At 41.8% G+C, this 23,944-nt stretch overlaps 1 protein-coding gene across 1 annotated transcript; it reads left to right on the top strand.

Annotated features, from left to right (window-relative positions):
- The first annotated feature begins 1,241 nt into the window (after window positions 1-1,241).
- On the top strand, window positions 1,242-22,496 carry LOC118629812 (olfactory receptor 1J4-like). The gene is made up of 2 exons (XM_036261456.1): window positions 1,242-1,730; window positions 21,546-22,496. The coding sequence occupies exons 1-2, from the start codon at window positions 1,242-1,244 to the stop codon at window positions 22,494-22,496; spliced, it is 1,440 nt and encodes a 479-aa protein (XP_036117349.1).
- Window positions 22,497-23,944: the final 1,448 nt, after the last annotated feature.

The raw sequence follows: 23,944 nt of genomic DNA, 5'->3' as shown, positions 1-23,944 counted from the left end.
ATGCTCATTTGTGACTCTTACAGAGGCTCTTAGTAAATACTTATTGTCTATAGAAGGTTAATGTGTTTGAGTACTTATTGTCAGTTGAAAAGTATATAAATATAAAGCAATAAAATGATGTAGTACAGGGACTAAGAAAATTTGGACAATTTATTATCTTCACAGCTTTAAGATAATGCTTGGATCCCTGACACCGAAGGAAAGTTGGCACGTTTAATGGTGAGGAGCCTGGTTTCTGACACAGAGACATATTAGACTGCAGCCCTATGAAGATGTTAGTACTTGGTAATTTTCTATTTATACAAAGTAGTGATTATATATTGTTATATAAGTTCCTTGTCACATATATGATACTTGCAGATATACACAATTGTGTGTGCCATTCTATTCAATATAGAACTGAGTGTGCCTATAGGATTGAGGTCATTTATGTTTCTGTATCCTAAAAGCTACAATAGTAGATAAAAACATATTTTGGGTGCACTATAAAGAGGTTTGAACATCTGGGAATATAGGGCTGATGTGTGGTTTTAATTAGGGAATGTAGGTCACGTCCTTAGTCAAGTACAAAAAATGTTCACCATAGTGGTCGGCATTATAATGAAAGATAGTGTGTGGATATGTGGAGATATACTGGCATCACATGGTTTCAAATGAACACCCATTTCTTGCTTTTCCATAAGTTACAGCTGTGGGTCAATGGGACCCAGCAGGTGCACAGGAGTGTGACTGTGCTCCAACAAGGCCACTCAGCTCTGCAGTCTCATGTTACTTTAAGGCAGAAACAACTGACACCAGTTTGCAGAGACTCATTTTCTATTTCTGCCACAGTGAATTACTACGGTTTAGCGCTGATCTAGTGCAGAAAGTGTCCCTTCATGCTCATCAAGATGCAAACATAACAGTGGGGACCTTGCTTTTCCTGTTCACAGCTGCATCTCAGTCTTAGTAGAGGTCCCGACAATGACTTGATGTTCAATAAACAATGGTGATGAAACAGTGAATGTTCATTTGCTTCTGTGCAATGAGGTCTTGTTGACTGACTTGGGGGTTCTATGATTCCTGAAGCTAGACAGAGATAGAGCAAAGATGCACACAGCCACAGGTGTGAGAAATTAATAACAGTGTAGTTAAAATTCATGTCCCAGCTAATGTCACTATGAGATGTGATGGTCCTGGTTGTCCTTTCTAGGTTCATGAGATTCCAAACCCATCTTCATCCCCAGCAGAAGGAGAGCAGCATGAGGCCTGAGAACCAGAGCAGCGTGTCCGAGTTCCTCCTCCTGGGGCTCACACTCCGGCCAGGGCAGCAGGGCGTGTTCTTCACCCTGTTCCTGGGCATGTACCTGACCACGGTGCTGGGCAACCTGCTCATCATCCTGCTCATCAGGCTGGACTCTCGCCTGCACACGCCCATGTACTTCTTCCTCAGCCACTTGGCCTTCTCTGACATCTCTCTTTCCTCTGTCACTGTCCCAAAGATGCTCGTGAACATGCTGACTCGGCGACAATCCATCTCCTATGTGGGATGCATTTCTCAGTTATATTTTTTCATACTCTTTGGTTCTCTTGACAATTTCCTTCTTGCAGTGATGGCATATGACAGGTATGTGGCCATCTGTCACCCTCTGCACTACACCACCATCATGCGGGGGTGGCTGTGTGTGCTGCTGGTGTGTGGCTCCTGGATGGTTGCCTCTGTCCACGCCCTCTTTCATACCCTCCTCTTGGTCCGACTGTCCTTCTGTGCTGACATCACCATCACCCACTTCTTCTGTGATCTCACTGCACTTCTGAAGCTGAGCTGCTCAGACATCTCTCTTAACATGCTCGTCATCTTTGCAGAGGGAGGATTTCTTTACCTCCTGCCTATGGGTATTGTTTTGGGCTCATATATCCATATAGGAACCATCATACTGAGGGTGCCCTCCACTAAGAGACTGGTAAAAGCCTTTTCTACCTGCGGCTCCCACCTGTTTGTGGTGTCATTATACTATGGGACACTTGCAGGTGTTTACTTTTTCTCCTCATCATGGGACTCCAAAGACATCATTGCTTCGGTCATGTATACGGTAGTTACCCCCATGCTGAACCCCTTCATCTACAGCCTGAGGAACAGTGATATAAAACAGGCCTTAGAAATGTGTGACCGTAGGGTTAACTTCTTTAAGTGGCAATCACGAAATCCTCTTATTGCAGTTAGGAGCACAGTGAGATATGTCTCCTAAAATTATTGTATGGTTGATATCTCCATATAACATTAATAGAGTAAGCATTTTGTCTTCATGTATACATGCTGTTAATATGCCACCTAGGTCAATTTTGTTACTTGGATTAGTAATGATTCTTTATTCCTAATTAATATTTTTCACTTGTTCATCATGTCTTATAAGTTATATGCAAAATCTGATGAATACATATTGCACAATTATAATTGTGAATTTGTCTTTTTTTTTTTTTGGTGACATGTCGGTTTTTGCTTATGGATTTTTATGCTATGTATGAGCAACACTGATTTACCATCATGATGTCCTCTGGGTGTTTTTTTGTTTTTTGGGTTTTTTTTTTTTTTTTTTTGCCCTTTTTTATGCTGGCATCCATTGCTTCAAGCTGAAGGTGCACATCTCTTCCCACCTCACAATCAATGACATCATGTTGCGAACTGCAATTAGCCATGATAAAAATAAGCATACTATGAAAAATGCCATGTGCTACAAAACAAGGCTTTTTTTAAAAGTGAGGAAATTAGCCCTAGCCATTGGCTCAGCGGTTAGAGCATCTGCCTGTGGTCCAGAGAGACCTGGGTTCGGTTCCCACTAAGGGCACGTACCTCAGTTGCAGTTTGTCCCTGGCCCTGGTTGGGTTGTGCAGGTGGCAACCACTCGATGTGTCCCTTTCACGTTAATGTTTCTCTCTCTCTCCTTCCTACTCTATCTGAACAAAAAATGGAAAAATGTCCTCTCGCGAGGATAAAGAAAAAAGCAAGGAAATTGTCTTAAAATGTATTTAATAGCATACAACTGCATTCATAATTTAAAAACATTTCTAGAAAGGTGTCCAACATTAATACCACATCTATTTCTGATATTAGTACAGACACCTTTTATCTATAGCTATAGAAACAGATACAGTTTTAGATACAGACTCAGATAGAGACACTAGTACAGTAGGTTGTAAAGATGCAGCTTTCTTGTGGTTGGTGTTTACATGGCATTTCTTTTTCATCACATTAAACTTTTCTGTGTCCTTATATCTGTGAGGTGTCCGTTGTTAACAGTGTAAAGTTGGATTTTGCTCTTTGTATGTATAGCATTATATTTCTGGGGAATTTTATCTATTGATATCTAATATAATCATAATATATTTAAAGTTATATTTTCCATATTACTATGTTTTTTATTTGATACCTCTATTTCACATTTGTTCTTCACCCCTTTTGGTTCAATAAATACATATTCTGTTATTCTATTCCCCTTCCATTGATTTATTAACCCTACATTATTATAAATATTCTATAATTCCTTTCTATGCTGCATTTACAGATTACATCTTTTATTTTTTTAATTTATATTTCTTGTTGAAAGTATTATGCATGTCCTCCCATGTTCCCCCATCAACCCCTGCATCCTGCTCCCACCCCTCACAGGACTTCACCTCACCATTGTCTGTGTTCATGAATTATTCATATATGTACATAAGTTCTGTAGTCAACCTCTTCCCGAGTCCACAGCCACATTCCCTCTGAGGTTCATTAGTCTGTTTCATGCTTTCAATGTCTCTGGATCTATTTTGTCACCTTATTTTGTACATTACATTCTACATATAAGTGAAATAATGTGCTACCTGTCTTTCTCTGGTTGATTTCACTCAGCATGCCCTTGCAGTTTGTTGATTTATTCATCATAGCCATTCTTGCAGGTGTGAGGTGATACCTTATTGTGATTTTAATTTGCATCTATCTGATGATTAGGGATGTTGAGCATTATTTCACATGTCTCTTGACCAATTGTATGTCCTCTTTAGAGAAGGGTCTATTTAAGTACTTTGCCCACTTTTTAATTGGATTGTCTGTTTTCCTTTTGTTTGTTTTTAATTTTTTTCATTAACAAAAATAAAGACAATTTTATTAGCATACATGAGAAAATAAACCACATTTAAGCACAAACATAAAAACAATGGACTTATTTTTCCATCGTCAAGCTTGTTCTTTTTACTGGTTTCCTCCATATCAAAAGTGAATGGTTTGTCATAACCCATTACATGGTCATAGTCTCTGGAGTTTGGAAAGATACCTGGATTGACTAACAGTGAGGTGTTTCAGCGGAAGTTCCAGGGTTTGGAGCCTCAGTGGAGCTGGGACTTTAGGCCTCACCCTGCTGAGACCAGCCACATTGAGAGATCAGAGAGCAACAGAGGGGTGATTTTCAGCCTTGCCCTGCTTGGTTTGGCAGCATGGTGGTGCCAGGGATTGGCAAGGAACTGGAATTTTCAAACTGTGTCTCTAAGAGAGGCTTTTGTCTCAGAGACTGAGGGGGAAATGCAGGGCTCCACCTGCAAGTTCAGCCTGTGCTACCCCAGGAAGGAGAAACATTACTCACCACCCTCCTATAGGATGCACACACCATTTGCAACAGGAGACTGTTTGAATCATCCCTGCCTGGGCCTGGATACCCCTGCTGGCTGAAGTTTTATGGGAGGAAGAAAGAGTGGCTCAGTGTGGGGACATTCAAAGTGTGAGACCCTTGAGGACTGTTGTGTGGAACCAGGAGGAAGAGCTTAGCCCCCTCCTATGGGCTGGGCTGGCATTATTGTCAAGAACATACCCTATTGATCTATGCCCCTGAGCCCAGGGAGTCTCAGCTAGCTCCTTCAAATGGGATAGATGGCTATAGACAAACTGAACCTGCATCAAGCCACCCTGGAAGGAACTAGCGTTGGAGACCCTGGCAGAAAATGAGGGGTTTGGCTTTAAAGCAAGGACTACCTTCTCCTCACTGAATGCCTCACCAGGGATCCCAAAGTAGGTGCCCTACTAGCTCTGTCTTGGCCAGCCTAAGTACATCCTACAGCCTCTGTGCAAAAGGCTCTAGAGAAAGACCAAGCAATCTTAGGTGGAAGGGAAAATGGTTTGCAGGTAGAGGCAGACTTTCAGGAGTCTGAGTCCTATCACAGATCAGCTCCCAACTATAAGCTGAAAAAAGTCAACTGATTGGCCACTCACATGCACACACAGATCCACTAGACAGAGACACAAACAGTGGGTAGTGTAGTAGCTACAGAACAGTAGCTCAAGACTGGCTACACACTATGTCTGACAGTAACTGGTCCTGGATGTCTCCCAAGTGAACCCAGAATCAACACAACCAGCTGAGGGCCTCAGACCACATCAGAGCTCAATCAAACTAGCCACACAGCCTGCACTCCCAGAGGTACATCTTGACAGGCACCAAGATCCTGCTGTTGCTAGGAACAACTACGCCTCAGGGAGCAGCACCTGCACAACATCTCATACACAGTGATCAGGGTATACCCTTATAGTCACCAAATCTGAAGGGATAACTGCACCTACAAAATGGCCAACAGAAATCAAGCCTCAGCTACAACAAAGTGTGCACATAACCCACAATAGACATTCCTAGAGCACTGAGCTCAGGAGATCAAAGACAGTGCCCTACTGGGTTCCACAAAATATATACTACATAAAGTCCACCCCACAAACACTGGGAGTCATAGCAGTTCTATCTAATACATAGAAACAAACACTGGGAGAAAGCTAAAAAGGGGAGACAAAGAAACAGGCCCCAAATGAAACACACACACACACACACACACACACACACACACACGAGGAATCTCCTGAAAAAGCCAAATGAAATGGAGGCAAGAAATTTATCCGATATAGAGTTCAAAGTAAGTTTACAAGAATGCGCAAGGAACTTTATGAGAACTACATCAGCATAAAAAAGGACATAGAAACTATGAAAAAAATAATCATTTGGAAGAATACCATATCTGATATCAAGAATATACAGGAAGGAATAAAAAGTAGGTTGGATGAAGCAGAGGATCAAATCAGCGATTTGGAAGACAAGGCAAAAAAAAAAAAAAAAATCCCAAACAGAGCAACAAAAGGAAAAAAAGAATTAAAAATAATGAGGATATTTTCGGGAATTTTGGTATAATATGAAATGTAACATCATCTGCATCATAGGTGTACCAGAAAGAGAAGAAATTGGACAAAGGACAGAGAACCTGTCTGAAGAAATAATGCCAGAAAACTTTCCTAACCTGGTAAAAAAAAAAAAATAGAAGTCACACAGGTTCAGGAAGCACAGAGAGTCCCAATAAAGACCAACCCAAGGAAATACTCACCAACACTCATAATTAAAATGAAAAGGTTATAGACAGAGATGCTTAAAGGAAGCAAGTGAGAGACAGTTACCTACAAGGAAGTTCCCATAAGGCTGTTGGCTGATTTCTAAACAGAATTACTTCAGGTCACAAGGCATTGGCATAAAGTATTCAAAGTAATGAAAACCAATGACCTGCAACCACGACTACTCTGTCCAGCAAGGTTATCATTTAAAATGAATGGCAAAATAAAGAGATTACGACATCCAGTCAAGATGATGGCATAAGTAAACACGGTATCACCTCTTCCCACAACCACATCAAAATTACAATGAAACTACAACACAATCATCATTCAGAACCACCTGAAATCAAGCTGAATGGAAGTCCTACAACTACAAAATTAAAGAAGCCATCACAACAAGAATCAACAGGGCGAGGCCAACAGTGTGAGCCAAGTTGCTCTGAGGGGAGGCAGCTTGAGGGGCACAAGAGAACAGGGAAGAACTGAGCTGTTTGGCCTCCAGATGATGGCTGGAGGGGCAGCTTTCTTCTGGAAAGACCGTTGGAGGCCATTGTTCTTTTGATGAGCCCTTCCCCTACAGGGTAGAAGGTGCAGAGGCAGGCTGGTCCCACACCCATGTGTGGCGGATAAAAATCAGGAGAGACCTCAGCTGGGAAGTTCCTCCTGAGAAGTGAGGGGTCCCCATCCCACACCAGGTGCCCGGCTCAGGGTCCCAGTGCCAGGAATAAAAGTCCCATAACTTCTGGCTGGAAAAACTAGCAGAAACTGAGGCAGAGGGAGGCTTCGGCTGTGGAAGCCCCAACAGTTCCTTTTAAAGAGCCCTTGCACGGACTTACTCAGACTTACTCTCTCTGAGCTCTGAGGGAAGGCAGCTTGAGGGGCATAAGAGAACAGGGAAGAACTGAGCTGTTTGGCCTCCAGATGAGGGCTGGAGGGGCAGCTTTCTCCTGGACAGACCGTTGGAGGCCATTGTTCTTTTGGTGAGCCCTTCCCCTACAGGGCAGGCAGACTGCCACCATATCTGGGAATCCAGTAACCTGGCTCACACTGTTGGCCCCGCCCTGGTATTCTTTGAGGCCCCACCCAACTTTTTGGGACACCCAAGCTGTTTCCAGTGGCTTTACCATAGAATTGGCCTGTCTTGGATTCTGCTTCAAAGTTTCCTAAAATCTCTCAAACAAGCAGCATCTGATACCTGAGCCCACCAGTGCACCTGGCACCATCAGACCAGTGGACACTGTGTGTCAACACAGACCAGTGCACAGTAGTGGAGCTGTCAAGGTTCTGGTTGCAGAAACCACAAATGGCCAGGAGCTCAGCACCATCCCCCGCAGTAGCAGCCCTATTAGAGTCCAGATATACCCCAGGAACAGAGGCTGGGGAGTGTTCTATCCCCAGGCAACAGAAGCACAGACGAACAGCAGACAACCATCCCCAAAAACTACAGCAAAGGCTGAGCAGGAGCTGAGCCTCACTGGGCAGCAGCACTCCCCAGCCACCAGCAGCGAGACCTGGAACTCCAGTGGGGCCTTTGCAACCCAGTGGCTCACAAGAGAGGTGGAAAGCCAGGGATCCAGAGGAGCCTGTGTGACCAGCAGCCCACAAGAGTGGTGCGGAGTCAGGGCTCAAGAGGGGCCAATCTCAGTGAGCCCCATACTTGTTGTTAAGTGGCCCCAGGCCTGGTACTAGAAGCAGCCAGCCTTTGTTCACAACTTGGCTTTTCCTGGACATCTCCAAGCCCAGCACAAGAAGCAGCCATCTGCAGTTCATGCTGTAACTTATGCCGGGTGGCCCTGGATAGAACAAAGGCAGTGGCTGTCCTTGCCCCAGAGCTAGCACACCTTGCGGACAGCTTCAGACCACATCAAAATACCACCACCCAACCACATCCACAAGTGACACACTCAATGAGTGTACTCAGTGGGTACCAGAGACCTGCTAAAGTAAGTCTTGCTCTGTGTGGTGGGTCCCTACACAGCTGATCCTCCAAGGTAGTCAGAGGCCAGTGGCTAGTGGGCACAGCCAATCCTTGAAGCTGACCAGCCTGAATAAACCCCTCCCATTGATGTGTCAACAGCAATCAAGATACAATTACAACAGAAGGGTGTGCAGTCCACACTAGGGGTGCACCTAGAGGGCCCAGCTGGGAGACCAGGGAGACTGTGCCACTGGATCCTACAGGACAACTACAATAGTAGGCCCTTCTACAAAGCCTAGGAGTCATAGCAACTCTGCCTAATACATAGTGACAAACACAGGAAAGCAGCCAAAATGAGAAGACAAGGAAACATGTCCCAAATGAAAGAAAAGAACAAAACTCCAGGAAAAGAATTAAACAATATGTAGATAAGCAATCAATCAGATGCAAAGTTCAAAAACAGGTTATAAGGTTGCTCAGGGAACTTGGCGAGACATCCAAGGGATTTAGTGAGACCTTCAAGGAACGTAAGGAGACCTCTGAGGAATTTAGTGAGAACATCAACAACATAAAAAAAGGGCCAGTCAGAAATTAAGGATGCACTAACTGAAATAAAAAATAATTTATAGCGAATCAATAGTAGATTAGGTAAAGCCAAGAAGTAAACCATGGATTTGAAAAATAAGGAAGCAGAAAACATCCAACCAGAACAGCAGAAAGAAAAAAGAATCCAATAAAATGAGGATACTGTAAGGAGCTTCTGGGACAACTACAAGCGTGCCAACATTCACATCACAGAGGTGCCTGAAGGAGAAGAGAGAGAGCAAAAAATTGAAAAACTATTTGAAACAATAAAGACAGAAAACTTCCCTAACTTGATGAAGGAAACAGACATACAAGTCCAGGAAGCACAGACAGTCCCAAACAAGATGAGCCCAAAGAGGTCCATGCCAAGACACATCATCATCAAAATGCCAAAGGTTAAATACAAAGAGAGAATCTTAAAAGCAGCAAGAGAAAAGCAGTCCGTTACCTACGAAGGAGCTCCCGTAAGACTGTCAGCTGATTTCTCAAAAGAAATTTTGCAGGCCAGAAAGAAGTGGCAAGAGATATTCAAGGTGATGAAAAGCAATGATCTACAACCAAGATTACTCTATCCTGCAAAGCTATCATTTAGAATCAATGGACATATCAAGAGTTTCCCAGACAAGAAAAATCTAAAGAAATTCATCACCAACAAACCAATATTATATGAAATGCTGAAGGGTGTTCTTGAAGGTAAAGAAGAACAAAAATATGAACAATAAAATGGCAATTAATACATATCTATTAACAATTGATTCTACAAACAAAATGAGCAAGCAGAACAAAAACAGACTCATAGATACAGAGAAGTTTTTGTTGCGTGCCAGATGGGTGGAAGCTGGGGCGATGGGTGGAAAAGATGAAAATATTAAGAAGTACAAATTGGTTGTTAGAGTGATGAACCTCAAAGGGAAGGGAAGAGGGAGGGTGGGATGACTTAAACCAAAGAACTTCTATGCATATATGCATAACCAATGGACACCGACAATAGTGGGGGGAAGGCAGAAGGAGCAGGATTGGGGAGGAGGGGGTCAATGGGGAAAAAAAGGTGAAACATCTGCAATACATTCAACAATAAAGATGAGTTTAAAAACATAAAATAAAATAAAATAAAATAAAATAAAATAAAATAAAATAAAATAAATAAATAAAGAGATTACCAGACAAAGAAAAAACAAACTATAAAGGAGTTCACTACTACCAAACCAGCACTGTAATAAATGTTAAAGGTACTGCTTTAAAAAGAAGAAGAAATATATAGAGAAAGGAATAGGTGTAAAGAAAAAAATGGCAATAAATAAAGACCTATAAATAATAACATTAAATGTAAATGGATTAAATACTCCAATCCAAAAAACATAGGTTTGCCTAATGGATAATAAAACATGACCCATATATATGCTGTCTACAAGACACACACTTTAGAACCAAAGCTTTACAAAGGCAGAAAGTGAAGGGATAGAAAAAAATATCCCATGCAAATGAAAACAAAAGAAAGTTGGGGTAGCAATACTTATATCTGACAAAATAGACTTCAAAACAAGGCCATACCAAGAGACAAAGAAGGTCACTACATAAAATGAAAAGAATCAAACCAACAAGAGGATATAACCCTTGTAAAGATATATGCACCCAATATAGGAGCAATTAAATATATAAAGAAACTTTTGGTGGACTTTAATGGAGAGATTGACAGCAGTAGTAGGTTATTTTAACACCCCACTGTCAACACTAGATAAATCTTCCAGACAAAATTCAACAGGAAAAGCGTTCTTAAATTAAAGACTAGATTGAATGGATTTAATTTATATTTACAGAACACTTCATCCCAAAGCAACAGAATATACATTCTTCTTAAGTGCACATAGAACACTCTCAAAGATAGACCTCATGTTAGGACACAAAAAAGTTTTAACAAATTTAAGAAGATTGAAATGATATCAAGAATCTTTTTATCACAACAGCATGAAACTACAAATCAACTACATTTCAAAAATCAAACACAAGAAGATTAAATAGCATGTTATTAAACAATGACTGTGATACTGATGAGATCAAGTAAGAAAAAAAACTTTCTGGAGACAAATGAAAATGAATCCGCAACAACCCACAATTTATGGGACACAGTGAAAGCAGTCCTGAGAGGGAAGTTCACAGCATTATAGGACTACCTTGAGAAACAAGAAAAAGATCAAATAAACAATCTAGCCCTACAACTAAAATAATTACAAAGAGAACAATCAGAAAATCCCAGAGTCAGTAGAAGGAAGAAAATAATAAAGATCAGAGCAGAAATAAATGACATGGGAACTGATTTAAAGAAACAATACAATACATCAATGAAAGCAAGAGCTAATTCTTTGAAAAGATAAACAGGATTGGTGAACCTTTAGCCAGACTTATCAAGAAACAATGAGAGAGGACAAAAATAAATAAAATCAGAAATGAAAAAGGCAAAGTAACAACTGACATCACAGAAATACAAAGGATTGGGAGAAATACTTTGAACAAATATATGCCAACACACTGGGCCACCTGGGTGAAATTAACAGATTCCTAAATACATACAACCTGCCAAAACTCAACCAGGAAGGATCAGATCACCTGAATAGGTCAATAACAACTAATGAAATTGAAGCAGTAATAAATAAAAAAATTAAAAACTCCCAGCAAACAAAATCCCTGAATTGGATGATTTCACAGGTGAGTTTTTTTTTTGTTTTGTTTTTATCCTCACCCGAGGACATTTTTCCATCCTTTGTACAGGCAGAGTGGGAGGGAGAGAGAGGAAGAGAGAGAGGGAAACATCGATGTGAAAGGGACACATCGAGTGGCTGCCACCCGCATGACCAACCAGGGCCGGGGACAAACTGCAACCAAGGTACATGCCCCTAGCGGGAACCGAACCCGGGTCTCTCCGGACCGCAGGTGGACGCTCTAACCGCTGAGCCAAACCGGCCAGGGCCACAGGTGAGTTTTAATAAACACTCATGGAAGTATTAACAATTATCCTTCTCTAATTATTCCAAAAAATTCAAGAGGAGGGAAAACTTCCAAACTCTTTTTATGAGGCTAGCATTATCTTAATTTCAAAACCAGACAAAGACACTACCAGAAAGAAGAAAGAAAGAAAGAAAGAAAGAAAGAAAGAAAGAAAGAAAGAAAGAAAGAAGAAAGAGAGAAAGAGAGAAAGAGAGAAAGAGAGAAAGAGAGAAAGAGAGAAAGAGAGAAAGAGAGAAAGAGAGAAAGAGAGAAAGAAAGAAAGAAAGAAAGAAAGAAAGAAAGAAAGAAAGAAAGAAAGAAAGAAAGAAAGAAAGAAAGAAGGGAGGGAGGGAGGGAGGGAGGGAGGGGGGAGGGGGAAGGGGAGGGGAGGAAAAGGAAAATTATAGGCCAATATTCCTAAGAAACATAGATGCTAAAATCCTCAAAAAAATATTAGCAACAAAATATTATCACCAAGCAAGTTCTGCTGAGATTGTGGAAAAAAGAGAACTCTAGTACACTGCTGGTGGGAATGCAGACTGGTGCAGCCACTGTGGAAAACAGTATGGAGGTTCCTCAAAAAATTAAAAATGGAACTGCCATTTGACCCAGCAATCTCATTTCTGGGAATATATTCTAAGAATCCCAAAACAGCAATCAGAAAGAATATATTCACTCCTATGATCAATTGTTCTTTACAATTGCTAAGATCTTGAAACAGCCCAAATGCCCATGAGTAGATGAGTGGATAAAAAAAAGCTGCAGTATATTTACACAATAGAACATTATGTGGTTGTAAAAAAGAAGGAGCTCTTACTCTTTGAGACAGTCTGGATGGACCTAGAGACTAATATGCTAAGCAAAAATAGCCAGTTAGAAAAAGAAAAATATCACATGATCTCATTTATATGTGGAATCTAATGAACAAAATAAGGCCAGAGGTATAGATGCAAGGAACAGAATAACATATTTTAGTGGTAGAGTGGCGGAGTGGTGAGATGGATGGGAAGAGATTAACCAAAGCACATATGTGCATATGTACATAACCATGGACACAGACAATATTATGGGGAAGGCTTGAGGTTGAAGGGGGTTAGGTGGAGGTGGGCTAAAAGAGAGAAAATATGAGACATCTGTAATATTGTTAACAATAAAAATAAATTGCCCTGGCCGGTTTGGCTCAGCGGTTAGAGCGTCGGCCTGCGGTCCCGAGAGACCCGGGTTCGGTTCCCGCTAAGGGCACGTACCTCGGTTGCAGTTTGTCCCTGGCCCTGGTTGGTCGTGCGGGTGGCAGCCACTCGATGTGTCCCTTCATGTCGATGTTTCTCTCTCTCTCTCTTCCTCTCTCTCTCCCTCCCACTCTATCTGAACAAAAAATGTCCTCGGGTGAGGATAAAAAAAAAAAAATCAGTAAACAATAAAAATAAATTTAAACTAAATTAAATTAAAAGAGAAAAATTCGGACTTCTGGTCACGATGGCAGTGTATGTAAGCCCAGTACTGCCTCCTCCCACAACCACATCAAAATTACAATGAAACTACAACACAACCATCATTCAGAACTGCCTGAAATCGAGCTGAATGGAAGTCCCACAACTACGAAATTAAAGAGGCAGCCACATCGAGACTGGTAGGAGGGACGGAGGTATGGACAGGCTGGACCCACATTCACATGTGGCAGATAAAAATCAGGAGGATACCTCGGCTGGGAAGGTCCTCCCTGAGGAGTGAGGGGTCCCTATCCCACATCCGGATCCCAGCTTAGGGTTCCAGTGCCAGGAAGATAAGTCCCCATCACTTCTGGCTTTAAAAACCAGCAGTAACTGAGGCTGAAGGAGGATGACGCTTCTAGAGTCCCAGGAAGTTCCTTTTAAAGCACCCACACATGGACTTACTTGGATTTTCTCCTTCTGGGCTCCAGCACTGGGGAAGCAGCTTGAAAGGCCCCAGAGACATACAGGGAAGAACTGAGTTGTTTGGCACTGGGGTGAGAGCTGGAGGGGCAGCTTTCTCCTGGATAGACTCACTGTGAGAGGCCTTTGCTCTTTTGGTGAGCCTTTCCCTGGGGCAGCAAATGGCAGCCATATCTGGGACTCCAGCAACCTGGTTCACACTGTTTGTCCTGCCCTGATGATTTCCTGAGGCCCTGCCCCACCCAACCTTAGGGCCCACCCAAGCTGTATTCAATGGTTTTACCATAGAATTGGCCTGTCTTGGATCCTGCTTCAGATTTTCCTAAAATATCCTAAACAAGCAACACCTGGTCTCAGTGAGCCCCATACCTATCATTAAGTGGCCCCAGGCCTGGCACCAAAAGCAGCCAGCCTTGATTCACAGCTTGGCTTTTCCTGGGTACCTCCAAGCCCAGCACAAGAAGCAGCCATCTGCAGATCACTTTGTAGTTTATGCCAGGTGGCCCCGGGTAGAACACAGGCAGATGCTGTCCTTGCCCCAGAGCCAGCACACCTAGTGGACAGCGGCAGACCGCATCAAAACACCACCACCTAACTACTTCCACAAGTGAGATACTCAATGAATTGATTCAGTGGATACCATAGTCCTGCTGAAGTAAGTCTTGCTCTGTGTGGTGGGCCCCTATATGACTAATCCTCCAAGGTAGTCAGAGGCCAGTGGTCAGTGGGCACAGCCAGCCACTGTAGCTGATCAACCTGAGTAAATCCCTCCCATTGATGGGCCAAGAGCAATCAAGGCTCAATTACAAGGGAAGGGTGTACAGTCCATACTAAGGGTGCACCTCAAGGGTGATTAGGGAGGCTGTGCCACTGGATCCTATAGGACACAAATTAAAATAGGCCACCCTACAAAACCTAGAAGACATAGCATCTCTACCTAATACATAGAAATAAACACAGGGAAGCACCCAAAATGAGTATACAAAGAAACATGTCCCAAGTGAAAGAACAGAACAAAATTCCAGGAAAAGAACTAAACAAAATGGAGATAAGCAATTAATCAGATGCAGAGTTTAAAACACTGGTTATAAACGACATATTTCATAGAACTAGAACAAATACTTCAAAAGTTCATATGGAACCAAAAAAGACCCCGAATAGCCACAGCAATCTTGAAAAAGAAGAACAAAGTAGGTGGGATCACAATACCAGATATCAGGTTATACTACAAAGCAACTGTAACCAAAACAGCCTGGTACTAGCACAAGAACAGGCATATAGACCAGTGGAACAGAACTGAAAACCCAGAAATGGACCCAAAGCAATATGCTCAATTAATATTTGACAAAGGTGGCAAGAGCATACAGTGGAGTAAAGACAGCCTCTTTAATAAATGGTGTTGGGAAAATTGGACAGCTACATGCAAAAAAATGAAACTAGACCATCAACTTACACCATACACAAAAATAAACTCAAAATGGATAAAAGACTTAAATGTGACCCGTGAATTTATAAAAATTCTAGAGGAAAATGCAGGCAACAAAATTTCGGACATCATACGGAGCAGAATTTTCACTGATACATCACCTAAGGCAACAGAAACAAAGGAAAAAATGAACACATGGGACTACATCAAATTAAAAAGCTTCTGCACAGCAAAAGAAACAATCATCAAAATGGAAAGGCAACCCACTGTATGGGAGAACATCACTGCCAATGATGTATCAAATAAGGGGTTAATTTCCACCATATAGAGAGTGCTCATACAACTCAACAAAAGGAAGACAAAGAACCCAATTAAAAAATGGGCAGAGGACCTGAATAGACACCTCTCCAAACAGGACATACAAATGGCCAAGAGACATATAAAGAAATGCTCAACATCACTAATCATCAGAGAGATGCAAATTAAAACAACAATGAGGTATCACCTCACACCTGTCAGAATGGCCGCCATCAACAAATCATCAAACAACAAGTGTTGGCGAGGGTGTGGAGAAAAGGGGACTCTAATACACTGCTGGTGGGAATGCAGACTGGTGCAGCTGCTGTGGAAAACAATATGGTGTTACCTCAAAAAATTAAAAATTGAACTGCCAGTTGACCCAGTGATCCCACTTCTAGGAATATATCCTAAGAAGCCTGAAACACCAATCAGAAATAATATATGTACCCCCATGTTCATAGCAGCACTATTTACAATAGCTAAGATCTGGAAACAGCCCAAGTGTCCATCAGTAGACAAATGGATAAAAAAGCAGTGGTACATATACACAATGGAGTACTATGCAGCGGTAAGAAAGAAAGATCTCTTATCCTTTGAGACGACATGGAGGGAACTGGAAAGCATTATCCTAAGTGAAATAAGCCAAGCAGAAAAAGACAAATACCACATGATCTCACTTATATACGGAATATAATGAACATAACAGTCTGAGGAATACAGTAGATCCAGAAACATGGAAGTAGGGCACAGACTGACATCCCTCGGAAGAGGGGGTGGGGGGTGAGAAGAGATAAACCACAGAACTTATATGCATGTATGCATGATCAATGGACTTGGACAACTAAGCCGGGGATGGGGCGGGGCGGGGGTGGGGAGGGGGGTGCCAATGGGGTAAAAAAGGTAAAATATCTGTAACAAAAAAATAAATAAAAAATTAAAGAAAATAAATAAATAAATAAAACACTGGTTATAAAACACTGGTTATAAAGATGCTCAAGGAACTTAGACTTTCAAGGAGCTTAAGGAGATTTCCCAGGAACTTAGTGAGAAAATCAACAATATAAAAAAACAAAAACAAACAAAAAAAAAACAGTCAGAAATGAAGGATGCACTAACTGAAATAAAGAATAATTTACAGCCCTGGCCGGTTTGGCTCAGCAGTTGGAGTATAGGCCTGTGGACCAGAGAGTCCCGGGTTCGGTTACCACTAGGGGTACATACCAAAAAAAAAAAAAAAATGATTTACGGAGAATCAATAGTAGAGTAGGTGAAGCCAAGAAGCAAACTGTCAAATTAGAATATAAGAAAGCAAAAAAAAAAAATACCCAATCAGAACAACAAAATGAAAAAAGAATCCAAAAAAATGAGGACAGTGTAAGGAGTCTCTGGGACAACAGCAAGTGTACCAACAATCGCATCGTGGGAGTGCCAGAAAGAGAAGAGAACCTGTTTGAAAAAATAATGACAGAAACTTCCCTGACTTAGTGAAGGAAACAGACATGCAAGTCTAGTAAGCACAAAGAGTCCCCAACAAGATGAACCCAAGGAGGTCCACACCAAGACACCAAGACACAGCATCATCAGATTGCCAAAGGTTAAAGTCAAAGAGATAATCTTAAAAGCAGCAAGAGAAAAGCAGATAGTTATCTACAAAAGAACTCCCATAAGACTGTCAGCCAATTTCTCAAAAAAAAACTTTGCAAGACAGAAAGGAGTGGCAAGAGATATTCAAAGTGATGAAAAGCAATGGCCTACAACCAGGACAGCTTTACCCTGCAAAGCTATCATTTAAAACTGATAGGCATATAAAGAGTTTTCCAGACAAGAAAAAGCTAAAGGAGTTCATCACCACCAAACCAGTATTATATGAAATGTTAAAGGGTATTCTTGAAGGAGAAGAAGAACAAAAATATGAACAATAAAAGGGCAATAAATACATATCTATCAACAATAAATATACAAACAAAATGAGCAGGCAGAATAGAAAAAGACTCATAGATACAGAGAACATTTTGTTGCTGCCAAGTGGGAGGGGGCTCAGGGAATGGGTGAAAAAGATGAAAGTATTAAGAAGTACAGTTTGGTTGTTAGACTGATGAACCTCAAAGGGAATGGGGGACGGAGGGCAGGATGAGATAAACCAAAGAACTTCTGTGCCTAGATGCATAACCAGTGAACACTGACAATAGTGTGTGGAAGGCAGGAGGGGAGTGGAATTGGAGAGGACAGGGTCACTGGGGGAAAATGTAATACATTCAACAATAAAAACAAAAAAATGTAAAGGGATTAAGAGTTACTAATTGTTATAGTTATAGATCAGTCACAGGATGTAAAGTACAGCATAGGGAATGTGGTCAATAATATTGTAAAAACTATGTATAGTGTCAGTGGGGAGTGGACTTATTGGGGGGAATCATTTTGTAAGTTATAGAAATGTCTAACCACTCCCAGACACATGGAAGTAGGGCACAGAGTGACATCCCTCAGAAGAGGAGATGGTGGGGGTGGGGGGGGGAAGAGATAAACCACAGAACTTATATGCATGTATGCATGACCAATGGACATGGACAACTAAGCCGGGGACAGGGTGGAGGGGGGGTGGGGTGGGGGGTGCCAATGGGGTAAAAAGGTAAAATATCTGTAACAAAAAAATAAATAAAAATTCATTAAAAAAAAAAAAGAAATGTCTAACCACTAAACTGTACACCTGAAACTAATATAATATTGAATGTTGACTGTAATTGAAGAAAAGGGGGAAGAGCCACAGTCCAGGAGGCAAGGTTTCTAATTTATGTTGCATGGCCCACGTAGAGCTCATTGGAAAGGTAACATCCAAAGAAAGACCTCAGTGAGGACAGGTAAGTGAGCCATGGGCATATCTGGGCAAAAGCATTCCAAGCACGAAAATCAGCAACTGTAAATACTCTGAGGTGAGATGGTGCCCGGCCCATTGCAGGAGCATTAAGGGGATCTCAGCAGCTAGACTGGGCCAGGTGGGGAAGGGATGGTAGGTGATAAGTTTAGAGATATTAGAAAACCAGATTTGTGGGGCACTTAAAGTCATAGCAGGTATATTAGTGAAGGTTCTCCTGAAAAATAAAAACAATTGTGTGTGTGTGTGTGTGTGTGTGTGTGTGTGTGTGTGTGAAGAGAGAGATTTATTTTCAGGAATTGGTTCATGCAATTATGGAGGCTGGTAGTCCAACCTGCACAGGGTAGGCTGGCAGACTGGAAACCCAAGGGAAAGATACAGTTTGAGGCTGAAGAGAGTCTGCTGAAAACACTGTCTCTTGGTTGGGGGAAGTCAGTCTTTTTCTTAAAGCCCTCAACTGATCAGATGAGGTCCAGAGACATTGGGTAGTGCAATCTACTTTACTCGGAGTCTGCTAATTGCAATGCTAATCCCATCCAAAAAGTCTTCATAGAAACATCTAAAATAACATTTGACCAAATATCTGGATACTATTGTCTAGCCAAGTTAACACATAAAATTGATCACCATAGTAGAGTTTCTGGTTTTCAGACTGAGTGATTTGGGAACCCATCGAAAGATATTCAATAGAGGAAAAACACTAGCATACTTAATTTTGTTATTGTTTCTTAAAAACACCTAGATGTTTTTAGGTTTAAGTGACACAATACACTCCATATATTTAAAGTATATACCTTGAATAGTTTTGACATATGTATACACCCATGAAACTATCACTACAAGCTGTCAATATCATGGACTTTCCCCAAGACTACCTCCTGCTCCCTCTTTGTTCCTCCTATCTGCCCCCAGGGGAATCATTGATCTGTTTCTGTCACATCAATCAGTTTGCACCTTCTAGAAGCTTATCTAAATGGAATCATACAGAATATATTCTTTGATTGCTGCCTTCTTTCACTCAGCATAAACATTTTGAGATTCATCTGTAATGTAATATGTATCAATACAACTTACGTTCTTTTTTTTTTATCCTCAACTGAGGACATTTTCTTTTTTTCCATTTATCTTGAGGGAGAGAGGAAGGAAAAGAGAGAGAGAAACATCGACGTGAGAGAAACACATCGAGTGGTTGCCACCCACACGACCCCAACCAGGGCAGGGGACAAACTGCAACCAAGGTACATGCCCTTAGCGGGAATCAAACCCGAGCCTCTCTGTTCCACTGGCTGACGCTCTAACTGCTGAACCAAACCAGCCAGGGGGCCATCTTATTCTGTTTTTGTTCATCAGTTCATTCTTTTTATTGGCAAATAGTATTCCATTATATACATATACCACTGCTTTTTGGCCCATTTCTCTGTGGATGAATTTAGGGATTGCCCCTAGCTCCAAGCTTAATTTTTATTATACCTCAGTACTTTTTGGCATCTACCTACCTTTTTTTTTTTTTGCATTAAAAGTTGTTCTCTGCACCCTCCGCTTGAATGTGTGTGCTCTAAGAAGAATTTCTGTTCAGTTTATTCACTGCTATGTCTCCAGAGTATATATCACTGTCTTACTTTTGTGAGAACCTTAATAATTATTTAAGAGAATGAGTCAGTGAATGAACAAATGAATTCATTCAACAATTACCAACTGCCTATTTGAGCCCTAGATGATCCCTAGTGTTACATAGACATTGACAATAACCCTGAACATTTATTAAGCTTCCATTATGTGCTCATTTAATCATCCCTCAAACTTACATGAAGAGGATTCTTACTATTTTCTCTTTGAAGAACTGTAGGCTCAGAGATCTTTGATAACTTGCTCAGGCATGCTCTCTTGGTAAGGGGGCAGAGCCCTGAGCCTTTTCCCTGAGCATATAGACTCCATCCCCTACCCCTGAACAAGGCACAGGCCCTCCCCAACAGGCCCCCACAGAGGAGTGGGGAGGCCAGTACATTGAAGGGGCTTTGTGTTCTGACAGAGGTCTGTGTAGCATTTGGGAGCCTGCTGAAGCCCCTGCACTGCCTGGGCCACACACTGCTGTGCAGAGAAGCTGAAATTGTGATGCAGGGGCCACGGACAACTGGGAACCTCCTACTTCCCAACTAGAGACTTGACCAGAAGCCCGAGGTATCACTGGCATTAAGGACACTTTCTCCTGTGACTCCAGTTGCAGCTCAACCTGTCTGGCCCCTGAAGCCAATATTTCTTCCCAAGGGGCCAGGAGGATGTTGGGTAATTATCCCAGTTGACTGCTGCTCTAGTCAGGGACTTGGGGTTGTCTCCCTCGGGGATCTCTTTCTGATGCTAAAAGGAGATGTCTGCTCATTGTGTTGAAGCTGGTGAACAGACATGAAGGTCTGTAAAGGTCCTCAGTCCACCAAGGTTTGATCTCTTCCCTTTACTCCTGGGTCTCCTGCACAGAGAGTGAGGATTCGGGAAACATCGCGAAGGACAAGGTATCGGAACTCATAGCCCTGGTACACATCAGAAGGGTGTGCTGACCATCTCATAATGCTGTTTGATTAGATTCCTGATTTGGCTTTATTTGGATAGTCAGCCTACCATAAAAAATAATAGCAAAAATTTTGTGTGTTTATTTTATGCGGGATACTGTTATTAGATATTAATGTGTCTTGAATTTGAATCCTCTTATTATCTATTGGAACAGGTGATACTGGTATCTTCACATTACAGTGGCACCACCGGAGGCCAAGGACGATTCAGCTCAAGTCATCCACCTAGAAAGCGGTGGGGCCAGACCCACAGCACAAGGGATGAGTCTGCGGGCCTTACCTTCAGCCAGTCCTTGCCAGGTGTTCGCAGAGGGTCAGGGGCTGAGGAAAGAGGTCCTCTGTGTCCCATTTATTCCTGCTTCTTCAGTTAGTGACATAATGCCAGGAACCTGGATGATTAAAAAACAAGAATGAATTTGTTCTGGGTTCATTTGAAGGAAACCATGTTGGGCATTGAGGGTTGCTGGTTGTTTTGGCAGCAACCATGGTATGAATTCAAGGAGTTATTATTTTTCTCCAGGAGAAATTAGGAGATCCTACTGTGGTGGCCATAATCACACTTTCAAAGACCCTGACATTTTTTTCTGTCCTTTCATCCCCAGCAGACAGAGGAGGACCATGAGAAGAGATAACCAGAGCAGCGTGTCCGAGTTCCTCCTCCTGGGCCTCCCCATCCGGCCAGAGCAGCAGGGCATGTACTTCACCCTGTTCCTGGGCATGTACCTGACCACGGTGCTGGGCAACCTGCTCATCATCCTGCTCATCAGGCTGGACTCTCGCCTGCACACGCCCATGTACTTCTTCCTCAGCCACTTGGCCCTCACTGACATCTCCTTCTCCTCTGTCACTGTCCCAAAGATGCTCATGAACATGCAGACTCAGGATCAATCCATTCCCTATGCAGGGTGTGTAACACAGATGTATTTCTTCATATTTTTTGGTTGTATTGATAACCTTCTTCTTGGAGTGATGGCATATGACAGGTACGTGGCCATTTGTCACCCTCTACACTACACCACCATGATGCGAGAAAAACTGTGTATCTCACTAGTGGCTGGGTCCTGGTTATTTTCATGCAGCAGCGCAATGTCTCACACTCTCAGCCTGGCCAGGCTGTCCTTCTGTGCTGATCACACTATCCCTCATTTCTTTTGTGATCTTGCAGCTCTGCTCAAACTGTCCTGCTCTGACACCTCCGTCAATGTGCTGGTCATCTTCACTGTAGGGGCCCTCGGTATCATTATACCACTGACTGGCATCCTCGTCTCCTATGTCCGCATTGGGGTCTCCATCCTGAGGGTCCCCTCTACCAAAGGGATCTGCAAAGCCCTGTCTACCTGTGGTTCCCACCTCTCTGTAGTATTTCTATTCTATGGGACAATTATGGTTCTGTACATTTTCCCATCATCAAACAACTCCAATGACAAAAACATAATTGCCTCCGTGATGTACACAGTGGTGACCCCCATGCTAAACCCCTTCATCTACAGCCTGAGAAACAGAGACATGAAAGAAGCTTTGGGGAAACTTTTCAGGAGGGAGATACTTTTCTCCAAGTGATAATCACCTCACCTTCTCAGTTCTTAGTTCACCAAATGTCACTATCAGAGATTCCTCCTCGGAAAATTATGCAGAGGACCATCCTTGCTACTAACACCCACCCATCTGAGCTCCCTGTTTTGGTCACTTGCTTTGACTGTTATTCCTGTTTGCTCCCCATGAACCCAGTGACTTCATTCAAACTTCCAGGCACAGACACACCAACTGTGTTCTTTGAACCTATTTCTTTTTGCTTTAGCTTTATTTATTTATTTATTTATTTATTTATTTATGTCTCTCTATGTTTCTATAAATTTTGGATCTGCCACATACAATAGCACCATTATCTCAATTGTCTTTAAAGCACCCAACTTCTTTTAACTCAGGAGTCAAAATTATCATCCTTTACAATGACCACATATTAATGAATAGATCAAAACAATCTTGCCTTGATATATGTTTCCTCTTTAAGGTAAAAGAAATTTTGACTGCAAATGTATTTGGTGTTTGAATTTGTTAGGCATTTTTATAAGCTGCATCTTCTCATTCTTGAAGTTCCTGATGCAGATGTTGAAGAATATTGAAAATGCCAAAAGTGATGTGGTTTGGAAATGGCACTTTCATAGTGTTATGTGGACATCTTCTATGAGTTGGTATCAATATTTGTGGAACCCAGTGGTGCAGACAATTAGAACACTTAAAATGGCTGTATGAGAATTAATGATAACCCATATTTGAGCAATCGACTCCTTAGTTCCACTCAATTTTTTTTTTTTTTTTTTTTTTTTGGTATATGCCCCTAGCGGGAACCGAACCCGGGACTCTCTGGTCTGCAGGCCAATGCTCCAACCGCTGAGCCAAACTGGCTAGGGCTCCACTCAATTTTTCAAGCATGTTTGTCTAAAACTAGGAATCTCAATTTAACTCCTAAGTTTAAGGTAAGGAAATTCAGAATGCTGGCTTATTAAATGCGTCAACTGACTAATTAAATGTTTTTTGGTTTCCTAAATCTAAACACAATACAAAACTTCTAGCAGATTATTCTAATGTGCAACAAAAGTTGAGAACATGTAAACTAAGCAATTAAGAGCAATACATGTAACTGCATCAAGATGCATGTCCTGAAAATCAACATCTGCACCTGCACTGGGAGTTGCTATAGATAATTGATACAGTATAACCCAGGAGAAAAATTCTGCCTAAATTTTGCTACATAGCTAAAAGAACTTTATATCCTTGGGAAGCCTGTAGATAATGAAATGTGGACCAAACACAGAGAATCATCCCTTGATGAAGCAATGGAATAGGGCAGAAGTAACTCTGATCTCCAGTCCTATAGATGGTTATGGGTGAGAAAAGCATACTCTTCCCAAGGAATCTGCCCTGAAAAATGAAGATGGAAAAGAATAATCTTTCCATGTTAAATTTTGCTGTGAAATACATTTGTGCAGAAAGTCTTCCCTGGTGTG

The sequence above is a fragment of the Molossus molossus genome, unplaced genomic scaffold, assembly GCF_014108415.1.
Source record: "Molossus molossus isolate mMolMol1 unplaced genomic scaffold, mMolMol1.p scaffold_m16_p_14, whole genome shotgun sequence".
Lineage (NCBI taxonomy): Eukaryota > Metazoa > Chordata > Mammalia > Chiroptera > Molossidae > Molossus > Molossus molossus.
The sequence above is the reverse complement of the archived record's forward strand: the minus strand, read 5'-3'. Positions and strand labels throughout refer to the sequence as shown.

What these genes read in the sequence shown, in the direction of transcription:
- LOC118629812 (XM_036261456.1), top strand. Translation starts at nt 1,242, where the DNA reads ATGAGGCCTGAGAACCAGAGCAGCGTGTCCGAGTTCCTCCTCCTGGGG. An exon ending in TCTTTCATACCCTCCTCTTG is followed by an intron (nt 1,731 to 21,545) that starts GTCCGACTGTCC and finishes CCCAGCAGACAG; the next exon opens with AGGAGGACCATGAGAAGAGA.